Source organism: Pleurodeles waltl, chromosome 2_1 (assembly GCF_031143425.1).
Source record: "Pleurodeles waltl isolate 20211129_DDA chromosome 2_1, aPleWal1.hap1.20221129, whole genome shotgun sequence".
Classification (NCBI taxonomy): Eukaryota; Metazoa; Chordata; class Amphibia; order Caudata; family Salamandridae; genus Pleurodeles; species Pleurodeles waltl.
The window spans coordinates 275,279,969-275,297,700 of NC_090438.1; the positions used below are offsets into that span (position 1 = coordinate 275,279,969).

Genomic DNA, 17,732 nt, shown 5'->3' on the forward strand with positions numbered 1-17,732 from the left:
CCTTAGTGATGAGAACCCCCATGAGGTTGGGTAGTTGCACCCCACTTTCAGCTGGGGGAGGGTGGGGGGGGGGCAGGGTCAGGGGTGGGGAGGTGACATGTTAGACATCGCATCCTTGGTGTGGTGTCCCCTAACTTTTTGCCTCAATTTCCCAGGTTGTTGATGTGTGCTGGACTGTGTTTTTGCTGGGGTTTTTTTTTCCACTCTGGGCACTTTTCTACTGCTATCCAGTGCTAAAGTGCAAGTGCTCCTATATAAAATGTGTTTGTAATTGGTGTGCCATGATTGGCATATTTGATTTACTAGTAAGTCCCTAGTACAGTGCACTTGAGGTGCCCAGTGAATGTTAATCAAATGCTACCAGTGGGCCTATAGCACTGGTTGTGCCACCCACGTGTAGCCCTGTAATCATGTCCCAGACCTGCCACGGCAGTGTCTGTGTGTGCAGTTTTAAACCACCAATTCGACTTGGCAAGTGTACCTACTTGCCAGGCCTAAACCCTCACTTTTCTTACATGTCAGACACCCCTGGGGTTGGCCCTCGGTAGCCCAATGGGCAGGGTGCAGTGTATGTTTAAGGTAGGACATATAGTAATGTGTTTTATATGTCCTGACAGTGAAATACTGCCAAATACGGTTTTCACTGTTGCAAGGCCTATCCCTCTCATAGGTTAACATGGAGTCTGCCTTTAAACATGATTAAAGCGTAGATTCCCTTTGGGAGTGGATAGACATGTGGAATTTGGGGTATCTGAACTCACAATTTAAAAATACATCTTTTAGTAAAGTTGATTTTGATATTGAGTGTTTGAGAATGACACTTTAAGTAGCTATTTTCTTGCTTAAACTATTCTGTGACTCTGCTTGTTTGTGGATTCCTTGTCTGGGTCAGTTTGGCAGTTGGGCTGTTTGCACCTCCCTAGACAGTAACACAAAGGGAGCTGGGGTGTAGCCTGCATATCCTGATGAGCCATCTGTACTGGGGGTGGGAGGAGTGGTCACTTACACCTGTAAGGGCTGTGCCTGCCCTCACACAATGCAGTCTCCAACCCCCTGGTGTGTGTCTGCGGCCTGGCCTGGGCAAGGCAGGATTTCACAAACAAGAGGGACTTTCCTTTGAAGTAGGCCTACTTCAAAGGCCAAAATGGGTATAAGATCACCCAAACCCCTAAAAAAAGTAGATCACTTCCAGACATCAAGAGGAACCTCTGCCTGGGGAAGAGCTGAAGAGCGGAGAAGAAGTGCTGCCCTGCCTGTGACTGTGCTTTGTGGAGGAGCTATCTGCAGTTGCTGCTTCTGCCTGTGCCAGGAGACAAAGACTGGACTTTGTTGTGCATTCCTGCTTGTGAAGAAATCTGCAAGGGCTTGTCCTGAGGTTGCCTCCTATTGTTGAAGTCTCAAGGCCATCAAAGACTTCTCCTGCCAGCACCTGGACTCTCTGCTGAGATTCCTGCCCTGCCAAGTGGTGCCCTATCCAGTTCCTGGGGCCTTGGAATGTGAAGCTGGCAGAGCAAGACTGAAAATCCATGCACAGACCGCCGTGCGGGGAAAATTTTGATGCACCTTCCAAGACGCTGCTGAGAAACGATGTACCGCCAGCTTCGCGGCTGAAATCTACGCTCCACCTGCATCGCGGCTGGAAGACTGACGCACGCGACTTGAGAAACGATGCCCAACACCCACTGACGGAGGCTGATAACGTTGCAACCCACATAGCGTGTTTTTTCAGATTTTTGCCGCAAACCTCACTGGGCATGGAAAAACGAAGCAAAGCCTGCCCGGACCTGAGGTGCTTGTCCGGATCGACGCATCGCTCTCCTGCGGAGAGATAAAACGGCGCACCCCAACCGGAGGGGGGACGACGCACAGACTCACTTGCGATTGAGAAATCGAAGCATTACTGGCCTTTTCCGACGCACACTCACCTGTGCAGTGTTATTTTGACGCAACCCAGGTACTTTTTCACGCTAACAGCGTTAGCACTGTTTTCTAAGTATTTAAGACTCTTTTTGCTTTTTAATTCATAACTTGTGATGGCGGATTTTTGTCATTTTGGTCTGGTTTTGTTTAGATAAATATTAACTATTTTTCTAAACCTGTGTTGTGTCATTTTGTAGTGTTTTCACTGAGTTACTGTGTGTGTCAAATACTTTACACCTAGACTCTGAAGTTAAGCCTGCCTGCTTGTGCCAAGCTACCAAGGAGGTGAGCGGGGGTGTAGATGGGTCCCGGAGGGCCCGTCTTACTCACCTCGCATCCGCCATCTTTCGGCCGGGTTTTCTGAAACGGCGCAGCGTTCCCCTGGCAACGGGGAGACGCCGCGTCGACATAGCATCGACGACTTCCGGCTTCGGGCACTAAAAGGGGAGGCGGACCCGGAACAAGAGAGAGCAGCGGAACGCAAAGAGAGAGAAGAGCGGAGAGCGACGAGAGTACGGGCTGAGGTGGAGACGAGCGGAGAAGAAATCCTGACCGGAGAGAGAGGAAACCCCGACGAGCGCGAGCTGGGAACGGAAGGAGCTCCGGAGAAACGAGAGAGCCGCCACGAACCAGGAGGGTCGTGGCTTGACAAGGTACGGTCCCTTCTAGGGACGGGAGGGTCACGGGGAAAGTCGGTAAAGGGGAAAGGCACCAGGGAAGTAGGAGGAGGGATGGGGAGGGTGAACAAGGAACAAGGGGAGGGGCTAAAAGGGGAAGTAGGCACAGTTTGGAACCCCACAACCCTGAAAGAGCCCAACCCCGATCACCCCTTCACGAACTTACCCGCATGTTGCCTTAAATCCTCACGAGCACCGTACCCCACCCAGGACCCCAGAAATACTCACGGCTTCTTTATTTGTTTCTTTTATTTTGTTGACTGGGATCCGAGAGAAAGACGTCCATCCTCCCGAAGACCAAAAAGGCGACGTGGGAACCAGGGAAAGCCTAGGAGAAACAAAGGACCCTAAGGGAACCCGGAACCCCAGAGACTCAGACCCTTAACGCTATCGTTAAAGAAATAACCTGTGACTAAACAGAGAATAAATTAAAACAGTAAAATACACCATTGCTTTGACTCTGATTGATCCGCTCGTAACACAGCCCATCACAGTGGTGTCAGAAGTGGGATACTTCTCAGGTGGGCTTACGAGCGTTTCATCATGAGTGAGACCCCGTCCCTAGAGGACATAATTAAGCAACTTGCAGAAGGACAGAGACATCTGCAGTTGGTGTGGGAAGCACACCAACGAGAAGCCAAGGAGGACCGGGAGGCCTTACAGTCGGCTTTAAAAAGTCAGGCTACAATAATAGCCAATAATCAGTTAGTACATGAGACTGCATTACAAAAGCTAACCAATACAATCGCGGCCAGTAAGGTACACCCAAACGTACCCAGTTCGGTCCTCCAAAAATACCAGGGAGGAGAAGACCCAGATTCATTTTTCACGAATTTTGAGAGGGTAGCCTCATCTGCTCAATGGCCAGAGGACCGCTGGGGGCAGTATGTGGCCCCCTTGCTTACGGGATTTCTACAGTCTGCCTACCAATCCGCCAATCCTGATGGTACGACCTCCTATCAGGAGATAAAAAAAAGTATCCTGGGGAGGGTTGGGCATGATACAGAATATTACCGTTTACGATTCAGAAAAATAAAATGGAGTGCGAACGAGGACCCTCGCTCCTTCTATTTTAAGGTGAAAGACCTAGCTCAAAAGTGGTTGGGACCCATAGGGACAACTCGGGAGGATGTCATTAAGACAATTACCTTAGAACAGTATTTGGATTCACTACCTCTTAATACTAAGAACTGGATCCGACAACATCCAAACATGAACACTGAGGTGGCTATTGATTTGGCTTGTGCTTTCCATCGGTCCACGGAAAGTAAACCCGTAACCCCGAGGCCTTTCCAAAAAAACCCCATTCCTCCCCTAAAACTAACTCCCAGGTATGTTCCTGAGGAAACACGGTTCCCCACACCCGTAGAACACCACCCTATGCAGTCCCCGCAATGTTTCCACTGTGGTGAATGGGGCCATATTGCCAGGATATGTCCCAGGAAATCCGAAGGACCAGAGCCTATGGAAGTCGGAGTCACCCGGCGTAGAGTTCTGTGTACAGGAAAAGGGAATGAGAAATTTAGGTACCTGGTCACCATAAATGGACAGGTCATTTCGGCTCTAATTGACTCAGGATGTGGACAATCGGTCATCAGGAAGGATATAATCCCTTTGGGTTCTTCGGTCACCAATCGCTGGGTGTCCATATGTTGTATACATGGAGACAAAGGAACTTATCCCCTCACCACGGTCAAGATAGAATGGGGCCCCTTTCGGGATATACTTACGATAGGGGTTATGGAGCAATTAATCGAGGACTGTATCATCGGGACCGATTATAGTCGGTTCTATGACCTATTGGACCAAGTTCGTAGGCCCGCTGGGACTCCCGAGTGGTGGACCGAAGCCCCTTTTTCCAATGTCCCCCTAGAAGTACCTCCATACCGAAAGAAACTCACGCGAAACGAGAAAAGACGGGGGAAAAGACAATATCAGGAAAACCGAAAGACTAAGGAGGTCCCTAAATTAATAGCAGAGATTAGTAGCAGGCCCGTCTCCTTTCCAAGGAGCCAGAGAGAGGACCCTACCCTTGTCCATGCTTGGAATTTGGCCAGAACAGAGATAACTAATGAGGTGGGTCCCTATTTTCTTATAAAAAAACACCTCCTATACCGGATAACTAGAACAGGAAAAGGGGAAACCAAGCAACAATTAGTTGTTCCAGGCCCATTTAGAGATCACGTACTGTTTTTAGCTCACAATCAACCGGGGGGAGGTCATTTTGGTCGAGAGAAAACGGAAGAATACCTGATGAGGAAATTTTATTGGCCAGGAATATATGCTCAGATACGCAGATACTGTTCCCAATGTGCTAGATGCCAATTAACTGAGCCAGGAATGCCCAGGAAAGCGCCATTATACCCCTTACCCATTATTGATATCCCTTTTAAACGGGTGGGCATGGACTTGGTGGGACCCCTCCTTCCCTCTTCTAAAGGTCATACCTACATATTAGTCATAGTGGACTATGCAACTATATACCCAGAAGCCATACCCCTCGCCAGCATGACTACCAAAACAATAGCCCAAGCCATGATAACGGTATTTTCCCGCATAGGTTTCCCCCAGGAAATACTGACCGATCAAGGCACGCCCTTTATGTCAAAACTCATGAAGCAGATATGCCAGTTGTTAGGGATTACCCAGCTAAGAACCTCGGTCTATCACCCCCAGACAGATGGACTGGTAGAACGATATAATCGCACAATAAAGACACTGTTGAGAAAAACAGTAGATGAATCCGGTCGCAACTGGGATCAGAAACTTCCTTTGGTTCTATATGCGATACGGACTCACGAACAGTCCTCTACGGGGCATAGCCCCTTTGAATTGGTTTTCGGAAGGCAACCTCGCAGCCTTCTGGATATGGCTGCAGAGACATGGGAGGAAGAACAAGAGGAAGGGAAACCCTTGATGGATTATGTCCATCAACTCAGAGGGCAGTTGCAAACCCTCTGGGAAGACGTTCATAGTCACCTAGTCACGGCTCAAAAACAGCAAAAGTCCTACTATGATAAGGGAAGCAAAGTTCGTTCTTTCCTCCCTAATGAACAGGTCCTTATTATGCGACCTACATCTGACCATAAACTGATCGCCAAATGGCAAGGACCCTATAGGGTTATTAGACCAGTCTCCCCTGTCACTTATCTATTAGAGATAAGCACCCACCCAAAGAAAACACAAATCTACCACATAAATCTGTTAAAACAATGGAAATCGGTAGAAGAGACTACCGACCAAACGGGTATTGGGTGTCTGGTCTCCTATCCCCAAGAACGGGAACTAGAGTTATACCCTGTAAGAAAAATCCCTCCGGAAGAAAACCCCAATATTAATAGAGAGCTAACTGACACTAAGAAAACCCAACTAGACACCCTAATCAAGCAACATCCCCAATTTTTCTCCAAAACACCGGGAAGAACCCCATTAACATACCATCACATTAACACCCCCCCGGGACAAGTAATTAGTCTTCGTCCATATCGCATTCCCGAAGCCCGGAAGCCTATCATCGAAGCCGAAATCGAAGCAATGGTAGCCTTAGGGGTCATTGAACCCTCTAATAGTCCTTGGAATTCCCCCGTAGTGCTGGTTCCTAAACCAGACGGATCGATAAGATTCTGCATTGATTTTCGCAAACTTAATGAGATTTCCCTTTTTGACACATACCCCATTCTCAGGGTGGATGACATCCTAGAGAAATTAGGAAAGGCTCGTTATTTATCCACCCTGGACTTAACCAAAGGTTATTGGCAGATACCCCTCCACCCCGAGGCCAAGGAAAAGACAGCCTTTTCATCCCCTTCCGGCCTTTACCAATTTACGTTTTTACCTTTTGGTCTTCACGGCGCTCCCGCGACTTTCCAGCGTCTGATGGATCCAATCTTAAAACCATTCCAAAATTTCTCAGCTGCCTACCTAGATGACATAGTCATTTTTAGCGAAACCTGGCAAGAACACTTAGCCCACCCAGATACAATCTTTTCCGCCTTAACGGAAGCCGGTTTAACTGCCAACCCTAAGAAGTGTTTACTGGGAAACACTGAAATCTCCTATTTAGGGTACCGTATAGGAAATGGCACCCTACAACCGCAACAAAACAAGGTTGAGGCTATATTGCAAACGTCTGAACCTAAAACAAAGAAAGACCTACGGTCGTTCCTGGGTTTAGTAGGATACTACCGCCGGTTTATCCCCAATTATTCCACCATAGCTGCCCCTCTGACAGACCTACTGACCAAACTAAACCCTACTAGATTAGCTCCGTTTACAGACTTCCAACAGAATAGCTTTTATCTCTTGAAGCAGTCTCTTGTCACGGACCCAATACTAAAATGCCCAGATTTCTCAAACACTTTCCACCTATATACGGATGCATCAGACGTAGGTCTCGGAGCCGTGCTTACACAGCCCGATAAGGAAGGTTTTGACCACCCAGTGGTTTTTCTAAGTAGGAAATTATTTCCACGAGAGACCCATTACCCAACGATTGAAAAAGAATGTCTTGCCATTAAATGGGCCATAGACTCCTTACAGTATTATCTCTTAGGGAGGTCCTTCGTTTTGTTCACTGACCATGCCCCTCTCACCTGGCTTGCCGCTCACAAAGACTCTAACTCCAGAATCTTGAGATGGTTCTTAGAACTACAACCCTTTACGTTCCAGGTTCGACATATCCCTGGTTCCTTACAAGGTCCCGCCGACTACCTCTCCAGGTTCCCTCCGTCATCGGACCTCGAACAGCCCCGATCTAGGGTAGGGGATTGTAGACGGGTCCCGGAGGGCCCGTCTTACTCACCTCGCATCCGCCATCTTTCGGCCGGGTTTTCGGAAACGGCGCAGCGTTCCCCTGGCAACGGGGAGACGCCGCGTCGACATAGCATCGACGACTTCCGGCTTCGGGCACTAAAAGGGGAGGCGGACCCGGAACAAGAGAGAGCAGCGGAACGCAAAGAGAGAGAAGAGCGGAGAGCGACGAGAGTACGGGCTGAGGTGGAGACGAGCGGAGAAGAAATCCCGACCGGAGAGAGAGGAAACCCCGACGAGCGCGAGCTGGGAACGGAAGGAGCTCCGGAGAAACGAGAGCCGCCACGACCCAGGAGGGTCGTGGCTTGACAAGGTACGGTCCCTTCTAGGGACGGGAGGGTCACGGGGAAAGTCGGTAAAGGGGAAAGGCACCAGGGAAGTAGGAGGAGGGACGGGGAGGGTGAACAAGGAACAAGGGGAGGGGCTAAAAGGGGAAGTAGGCACAGTTTGGAACCCCACAACCCTGAAAGAGCCCAACCCCGATCACCCCTTCACGAACTTACCCGCATGTTGCCTTAAATCCTCACGAGCACCGTACCCCACCCAGGACCCCAGAAATACTCACCGCTTCTTTATTTGTTTCTTTTATTTTGTTGACTGGGATCCGAGAGAAAGACGTCCATCCTCCCGAAGACCAAAAAGGCGACGTGGGAACCAGGGAAAGCCTAGGAGAAACAAAGGACCCTAAGGGAACCCGGAACCCCAGAGACTCAGACCCTTAACGCTATTGTTAAAGAAATAACCTGTGACTAAACAGAGAATAAATTAAAACAGTAAAATACACCATTGCTTTGACTCTGATTGATCCGCTCGTAACACAGCCCATCACAGGGGGTTAACTGAGGGTGATTCTCCTTTACCCTGACTAGAGTCAGGGTCCTTGCTTGGACAAGGGGGTAACCTGACTGCCAAAGCCCCCATTTCAAACAAGAATCAATAAAGTGCAAGCGCAAGACACTAACAGGCGACGGAACCACTAGAATTAAACGGCTTGCACTGTCTTCCCCAATAATAATAATAATAAAGGAAACACTTTTTTCTGAGTTCATTTTTCAGTGGTAATCAACTAGAGTCTTCTGGTCAGCGTATGTTTGGACTTTGGGAGAAGCAGCAAAAACTTTGTCTAGTGCAGTAACTTCAATACTATCAGAAGTGCAACCAATATCTTACCCTGGACACCCTGTAGAGGAGGGAATCATCCAGGTAAGGCCTTTGCTTCTTGTCAATTGAGAGGCTTCGCCAATGCATCCAACAAGGTTGCAGCATGAAACGGAAAGAGAAGATCTCCAAACTGGAGAGGTCTAAATTTCATTACTGTTACTGCATGAGTACTGAAGAAATTGGAATATGGAAATTATATTCTGCTAGATCCAGGAGCATCATTGAACCCCAGTCCCTTGTAGCTCCAAGATCTGTATCATAGAAATCAATATGAATATATTAGGCCTGGGCAGAGTTCACGGAGTGACCAAAAAACTCAGCCATGTTACACAGAGTTTTGCAATCGGCGGAGTGCGTTAGGTCATGCTGTTCATACTAATTTTTAGCACTGTTATGTCAAATTGTTTAGATCACATTCTTCATATTCTGCAGGTGCTGAAACCTGAATACCTAAAATAAAAATGACGAGGCCAAACTGAATTTGAACTGATTACATGGCTGACATACAAAGGTAAATTGTCTGCAGAGAGAATAGTTTCCACCAGCAATGTTAAGTATAACATATTCAAACATGACTTACAATGCTCATTAATAATGTAGTAAATATACTGCTATGTGAGACTTACTTCAAACTTTATGGAATAGCTATAGGTGACATCGACTTTCCCTTTTGTACCGTCAATAATTTCCATTGAAGGACCTTCACATATTAATGGGACTTTTGAAGGATGTTTAACACTAGATAAAAAACACAAAATAAGATGAAGTCTTCAATAGTAAAATGCCACAGAAGACAAGAAAAAAGGCTAAAATCTGTATACTGTTTTGTTTATAACTATTACTACTTTCACCTGCCCGGTGCAAATAAACCCACTCCAAAACGTATTTTACACCCTACACAATAAAAAGGAGGGACAATTAGCCTAATGAAAAAAATATAAATATTTGCAGTACATTTACAACATATTACAGAAATACTTCAGAACAAGATCCCAGTTTGTGTTGAGATCACAATGTATTCTCTGAAAAAGTAGTTTCACTGGTTAATTTCATTTTGAAGTCTATGAACCTTGTGTATTAGACTCAAATGTTACAATTAAAGGCAATTATGTTCACTGCATTGTATGGAAAAATAACTACTACATGAGCCAAAGAAGCAAATAGAGGGATGTACCAACAATTGTTGATTCAAATTGCAGGGAGGGCACCAGGCAGGACTACGAGCCCCATGGTCCACTTGGGCCAGCTTCCCGCACTGAGATACAATGCACCTGGAGGTGCTTCTACAAATTGGTGACCAGTCTCCTGCTGCTCAGGATGCAACCAGGCACGTCTTCGACTGGCAGAGACTGGGCTGGGCCTACCCTCTTCCATCAGGACCCGGGCATCCAACTGGTTGAGCGGATATTAAGTAAATGAGCAATTATCATAGTTGTCAAGTTGTCAGCATGCTGTGGGATAATTATAGGGAAGCGTAAAGCAGGGGATGCTGCAACTCCAGTGGATAGTGCCAAGAAACCAAGGAAGACATTATGGCATGTAGTAACTGGGCTATTTTGGAGTATTAATGCTAGCACATTCTCTGATACTGACAGCCTTACTGGGGAGGTAGAATAATTGTTTAATGGCAAGTCTACTATAGGAGCAAAGAATGGGATGCAAAGTAAGGTCCCTAGCATTTTAAGAAGTCAAGGAATTTGTCAATGCCCTTTGAGTGGGTTCTGAAGTTCTGCCATTGACTAATGCCCTACACCCCAATGAAACAGCTGAATCAATCTGACCCCTTTATGTTGCTGTAGCTCAGCACAGGCAACCTCTTTCACCAAGTAACAATTAATAGGATTATACCTTGCTCAAACAGATTATCTGTAACAGAAAACACTGCTTTACTTAATAATGCCCGTGATGAACCCCCATAGTAAGATTATAAATGGAATAATACCAAAGGAATGTGCCGCCGACACTGAAGTCTGACATTGTAAAGTAGATGAGCTTAAAACATGAATTATCACTGTAGGCAGCAAGAGGGATAATCTTGTAGCGAAGACTGAAGATCGTAGATGTATGTGTTTGGGATGATGCAAGGAGGATAACAACAAAGCACCAATAATGAAGGGAAGTTTAGCCAACTGTAAGACACCTCAAATAGACGGCAGATCCCTCGCAGGACAACAAAAATCGGGGGCTTATGATAAAGGTGTCTTCTGTGCTTCCGGGATGGGCCCTGTGGCCACTAATGACTTGCATCAAAGCATTTGATTTGCCCAGATTTGAATCCTGGGCCTAGCACTAGACTTACTGGCACCCCGTCTGCTTTCAAGTGTCCTAATAGCCATCTAGAAATGTTTAATTTGTGGAATTGTTGAAGCATAAAACCAAGACTTTTTTATTTGCTTCCTGACCAGAATGCGTTTAAGTACGAGTCATTATTCTTTAAGCAATGATTATGGTCCAGATGAGAGGATCTATCCACAGTTTAAGAAGGACACCTCAGATTGCAAGAAATTGATTTACCTAACAAGTGCCCAAACTGAAGGAGGGCTCTTACGAAGATACTGAAGCACTGATTAATATTGTCATCTTTTGGCTTAGGATGAAATGCAATTGCCTGTCAGTAGTTAAGGCCGATAATGTTTATGCAAAGAGAAATACGTCTAATTTGTCAGCAAATTATTATATTTCAGTTCAGATGAGATCTAGTACAATGGTTGACAATTTGGTCAATTTTGAGTTACGTACCTGCCACTACAGCAAGGGACAATTAACAGCAATTAGAATTAAACTATCCTTCCCAGAAATTGGTTCAGGTGAAAGATGTGCGGGGGGGTGTCTTGGTGCATATACAACTGACGCCACTAAATCATGGACCAAATGTATATCCGTATGAGCCCTCCAGTCTTGATAAAGTGGACCGACTGTCTTCGGTGGATCAAATCAATGACAATATTTGAATCTCTAGGATAAAGCAGTTATACTCATATTGAAGATAAGGCTGTGATGGTAGTGTACAGTGATATACTCCTTTCTGACTCACTAGGTACTATTAATGGTGATATAGATGCTGCTCAAGGGGACTCATTACGCCCTGTGAATGATAATGGCAAGGAGAACTGTGTAGACCTCTCACTTGCATCACGGAGTGGATTTTTGTGGCGCCACTACCATCCCTCCCAATACAGGAGGGTTTGCAGAGTCGCTACTTTGTGAGGATGTTGCAAAGACTAAGTAGCATTGGCAAGAGAGTAAGTGAATTCTAGTGGTCATCTCATGTTGATGTCATGGAATCTGGCTGGAATCAAAACAAAAATTGTTAAATGTCAAATGGCTGTTTTATATCAAGAAGTGCAACATTTGCATGTTCCAAGAAACATAGGTCACAGAGAAAATATTTCTTAATGGTTAAACCTCATAACAGAGGCCAAGTCAACAGAAAGATTTGGGAGGGCTAGTGGGGCCTTGTTAACCCTACTGAGGAATAATTTACCTATCCTCCGCAAGATATTGCAAATAAATTCACCTGTCTTGGGCATCATTATAACATTTCCATCTGGAGTCCGCATCGCTTTTATAAACATATATGTACAACAGGTCGTGTCAAGTAAAGATTCCCCAACTTTATTTTCTGTGGAGGAGGCGGTAGAAATTGCCCACTCTGAGGTAAAACTCATCACCACAGGTGATTTTAATAGCTCATTTGAACCCTCCCTACTTAAATGAGGTCACTGATTTAGAGGATGAACTGTTGAATATTCGTTCTGTAGTGAGAAAACCACATTTTAAGTACACAGCTACCGCTCTAAAGATTGTGTTACTAGTGAAACAGTAGAGAAGACAGAAAATAATTATTATCCACCTTTCCCAACTCATAATCACCCCTTTAATGTTTGTGTAGGTCACTGGTAAAGAATTAACCTCGAACTGTCTCTTTGTAAAGAAGGCACTGTGAATTGATAAGGCTAAATGCCTATGACCACTCTGGGGAGATATTGATAAAGTATAATCAACTATCCACTTTTAGATTTACCAAAAATAAAATGGAATCAATTAAACTATAACTATCCTTTCCAAAAAAGGTGGGAATAATTAATGGATCAGTGTTCAAGGAGTCAAAAGCAAATATTATATTATATTTCATGAGTACCATATTAAAGTTCATCACCAAACGGGCTTTGAGCAAAATGGGTGATAGGATACCCTTTATCGCCCAACAACCCGTAAGACTCGGCTGAAGAAAGCCCCCCATCCACACAACCACATATCTGTCCTTTATGTTTCTCACGCTGCGCTCGATGTCCTCATGCAGAAGTTTCGCCATAACAACATTGCTTGGATCAAAGACATTGTTATAAAGGTTTATCAATAGCATATACTTTGTTAGGCAATTTAGCAGGATAAGTTGATAGTGTGGAGAAATGAAGCTTGTCCATATGACCTGACCCGGGAAGGTAAGGGAGACAAGTGTAATAAGCAAATTACTGCATAATGTCCGATAAAGTTTAGCAAGTCTAGATTTGTTAGCTTGTTTGCTTGATCTGCCATGTTCCATGAAGCTAATATTATGGCTTTCCCTACACTATTCGCAAGGGTATTTCCAGAAGTACCACTTTTAACAGAGGTAGATACATTTAGTGTAATGGAACTTTGACTATTCATCCTGTGGACATTTGAACAGCTTAGCTGACTGGGAGCAGTGGTTTGATCTGGGAGTCAATCCAGCTGGTCTAGCTGTGAACTAGGCATGTATCTATTCGAGACAGTCACAAGGTGAGGGGAATTAGTGGACAACCAGGTGGGTCTCAAGTTGGTCTATAGAATTAGCCCAGCTGGAGTACCTCAACTACCTAAGGAGCAAACACAGTAAAGTTAAGCCTTTTCAGAATACCTTTAGTCACCACTCTGCTCATAGAATTAAAAAAAATACAGGCATGAGCCTTTTTCTTTATACTGCCTAACCATGAACCTCTCCGAAGAAAACTAATCTGGCTATAGAGTTGCCCTGGGTCCCCCAGCCTGCTGTTTATCCAGTGTACAACCTTACTAAGTAGTTGGTCATAGTTCTCCTGTGTGCCTTTTCTTTCATAAAAGAGAGGTTGGGGGTTGCCTGTGGAGGCAATTGCAATATATGAGAGCTCCAAGGATAAAGGTTCAGAGAGTAGCCAGGCCTATGGCTCCGGGAACCAGAGAGCCCATTAACTTGCTCCGGAGCCTTTACACTCACCTCAGATCTGCCTTGGGATGTCGAGCCCCTCTCTAAGGGTTTGCTCCTGTCCCCCCCTTACTTCAAAAAAATATATTTTTATTTGATTTTGAAAGACAACACAAAAGGCACCAACTAGTGCATAATACAAACAAATACATAGTGCGGAAGGCTATCAGTACATCAGGTATTGCCATATAAATGAATAAAAACAATGTAGGAGAAGGCATAAGTATAGTAACAGGTGGGCTGGCGCAATGGCCTAAATCACCCAGGTTAGCGGTTGTGGGAGGAAGATTCATCAATAGCGTCATCTTGCACATCAAGCCCATAGTAGTTAATCCAGCTCTGTTCCCCTTACTTGATCCAGTAACCCAACAGATGGGGTGGCAGGTTCTACCAGAGCAGGTGGTGGGATGGATGACACTAAGATCGATTGAGGGCCAACAAGAGACGCAGCTGTAAGTGCCTGCGCCACCAGGATGAGGTTCAAATTAACCAGCGCTTCCTCAATTTTCTCAAGAGTTACGAAGATCAGTCTCAGTGCACTCATCAAAGATGTCAAAACATGACTGCAGAGGTCCTTCACTAGCTCATATGCTCCTTTGTCTGCCTTCCTAATATTACTGGGGTCTGGGCTTTGCAGTAGGGTCTGCAAGATCTGTAAATCAAGTAAGGAGAAGAGGGATAAATGCTGCTCAGCCAGTTCTATCTCGTTACTAATAAGCCCCACTGCAAAAAAACGTAGTGCCCCACACAGGTAATGAGGGAGTAGCGGAAGCTTTGCGTTCCCCCATATTAAGAACAAAAGACTGTCTTAAGTAACTTCCAAGAAGAGGTAACAACAACACCTTGAATTAGGAGAAAAGGGGATGGCCCAGCCCAGCCTCCTCTGGGCAAAGACAGGTGAAGATGGAACCGCTGGAGGCTTGCCCAGGTGCTTCCGAAGCTGTGGTAAGGAAGCTGGCCTTATGTGGCACCCAACTAGTGCTGCAGTGCTCCCCTGCCTCCTATTGTCACCTCCGGGTTCTCTGGGGCTTGTAGTTTGTCTCCACCAGCAAAGTCCAATCCTTATAGACGCGTCATGGGTGCATAATCTCAGTTATTTTAGCGTAACATGGGATGTGAGTAGATTGGAGAATATCCATATTGGATCTTCCAGATCATCATGCTAGGTCAATGTGAGGAAAGAGTCTATGCTCAAGGACCTAGAAGGTACCAGACTTCTGTGTCAAAGTAAAGATCATGTATGTGAGCAAGAAGGTTGGCTCCATTTCCTTGAATAGAAAGTGCAAAGACTAGAATTAATTCAGCAAAAACAAGTCCAACAACATCAGTGCGCATGTGAAAGATTATGTTCAGAAACCAAGGGAGGGAGATGATCCAAAAAGGCACTCTGGGAGCAAGTTGCTCCCTCATTCCTCTCAGGGAATTAGGAATAAAGTACAAATATGGAGAGAGGCGGCAGGCACACTGAGTTCATTCTGACCCAGTAGGACCTCTACTGTTTACCAGTGTGCAGGTTTCCCTCGCACTCACACATTTCATTGTGCTGCTTTGAGAGTGGCAGCGACATGGAGAGACCACACTGTGAAGACCACTTACATATTTATTTTTCTTTGTCTCTTTCTCTGCATACGGAAAGGTACTAGACTCCACACGCATCCCTTGGTCTTCTGTGATTTCAGCAGTTGTTGGACCTTATTTCTCAAAAGAAACATTTTTGTTCCAAGCAACTATAGATTATGAGGACAATTTTATTAAACAGAATACTGCCCTGAGTATTGTTAAATTCTTTTAATTGTTTAATATTATAACCTTTTCATTTTCAGTCTCAACTGAAATTTTCGTTTGATTCTTGTTTGCACTTATGATTGAAAATACTGATAAACAGCATGGAACCCTAATTTAAATTAGAGATTAATCAAGACCCAGAGGTCTTAAGACACTGTACACAATTGTTTTGATCAGTCACTACATCTGTAAGGAAAGCAGTAAATAGTTCTGCACAGACTCCACGAGGTTATATTACCCTGAAATCTACCTGCTGGCTTGAGTTCTCCTTTCTGGGGCCTCAAGTACGGCTTTATTTATGCCTCCTCTTCAAAAATCACAAAGAAAACAGGCCTCTAAACACACAAATGTGGATCTATTCTACTGTCATTTCGAGATCACCTAATGAAGATATTTTGATTAGAAATGTGTTAAAGTCTCAGACAACAAGGTTCTCAACTTTGGGGTAGGGCAAAAATCGCAAAGACGCCCAATGTATTGCTATTAGACATCCATAAATACACAGATTTTGATGGACAAGTGACTTACCTTCAGTAATGCCTTAACTGTTAGAGACTATGGGCCAGATTGCGACCTTGGCGGATGGGCTACTCTGCCACAAAAGCAACGGATTTCACGTCCGCCGTTTTACAAAGTTCCATAGGATATAATAGAACTTGTAATACGGCAGAAGGGATAGCCGTCACTTTTGTGACCAGAGTAGCCCATCTGACAAGGTCAAAGTCAGGCGCTATATCTAGCTGTTAATTCCCTATCTAAGAGTTCTCCCCAAGCGTCAGACTGGATCTGGAAAGTTTTCGTAAGCAGTACCCCCTCGTGCCGGGAGTTGGCATCAAGTGGCTCTGCGTCAGTCGTCAGCATAGTCTGCACCGGAAAGGACGTTGTGGTCCCTATATAGCCACCACCAGGCGTGCTGATGTAACTTCTTTTCTTTCCGCACTAGCCAGTAAAGATCCGAATAGAGGTTACCCTCAGTCATTTTTTTGCTTATTTTTTATTTATTTTTTCAAACTTTTGCCAAACTCTTTTTCGAGAATTTTCTCCTCATGTGTTGAGGGATGTCTTCTAGGAAGACAGGTTTAAAGCAATGTGGGCCCTATCATCAGACGATTTCCATGATGGGTCCGCACCGCATGTGTTTGGAGTGCAATTATAACCCGAAGTTGTGCTCAGAGTGCCAGGGAATTCGCCTGAAAATTTTGAGGGAACGGTCTCTATAGCGGATGACAACCTGGCACACCACTCCGTGCAGATCGGGGTCTCGTTGAGAGAAAGGTTCCAGAACCAGTTGCGGAGTCCGAAGTTGTCCCATTCAAAGTGCTTGGCACACACAGGTAAGTTGAGGCAAAAGAAGAAAAGTAAGAAGTCGAAGAGCTCTTCAACTTCTCTTTGTCTGTCAGACAAAATGACAGAGCATCATCATTCCAGGCCTAGTTCTGTAGAAATTGTACCAGAGCCGACTCTGTGCATCCCCAAATATCTGAGAGCCAGAGCGAGCCCTGCTTAAATCAGAGTTCTATGAGGCCATGTGCTTTCAGGTAGTCCAGCTCTGCTGGAGCACTTATGGGCCTCATGGAGTCAGAAAAGGCCCCATCGGGTTCCGCACTGGTGGCTTTGGCATCGCCCCCAACGGGCTCTCCTTTGTATAAAGTCCTTAATCTCTGTATCCAAGAGCAATGAAGCTTGACAAGAAATATGAATTTGGAATGGAAGTTTTAATTGCATCTAAATACAGTTCTGTTTGATAAACATGAATTAAATTAAAGGGTCCTGTGAAATGTAGAGACAATTTTTAAAAGAAGTGCCATTTAACCCTCAATGCTGGGAGGCTAATGTGTATTTACCATTTATGGCACTTGCTCTTGATTGACTTCTGGAGAAGTGGTGTCTAAAACCCTTACACTTTTACACCACAGTGGAAAGAAGGTTGGACTTCTTTCGTGGTAATTTGAGCTTCCTCTTGAATTGGTATAGTTGTATTGGGTCCGTAAGTTGTAGGAGAAATGACTTGGGTGAACATCCAAGGACCAAACATCTTCATCAGAGATGAATGTAGTCACAAACTTAAAAACTTCTTTCACCAAATGTTTGCCGTAGAGGAAATCTTTGGCTTCCAGACCTGCCTCCAGTGAAACTAACTCCATTTATTTAGTATCTATTTTGAGGCAAAATCC

At 45.1% G+C, this 17,732-nt stretch overlaps 1 protein-coding gene across 1 annotated transcript in view; it reads right to left on the reverse strand.

Moving 5' to 3' along the window:
- The window catches only part of LOC138263236 (transmembrane 9 superfamily member 2-like), a 696,131-nt gene that overhangs the window by 402,916 nt on the left and 275,483 nt on the right, over positions 1 to 17,732 (reverse strand). The window contains exon 7 of the mRNA XM_069212440.1: positions 9,194 to 9,305. Coding sequence (XP_069068541.1) covers positions 9,194 to 9,305 — 112 coding nt within the window. The remainder of the gene's footprint in view (positions 1 to 9,193; positions 9,306 to 17,732) is intronic.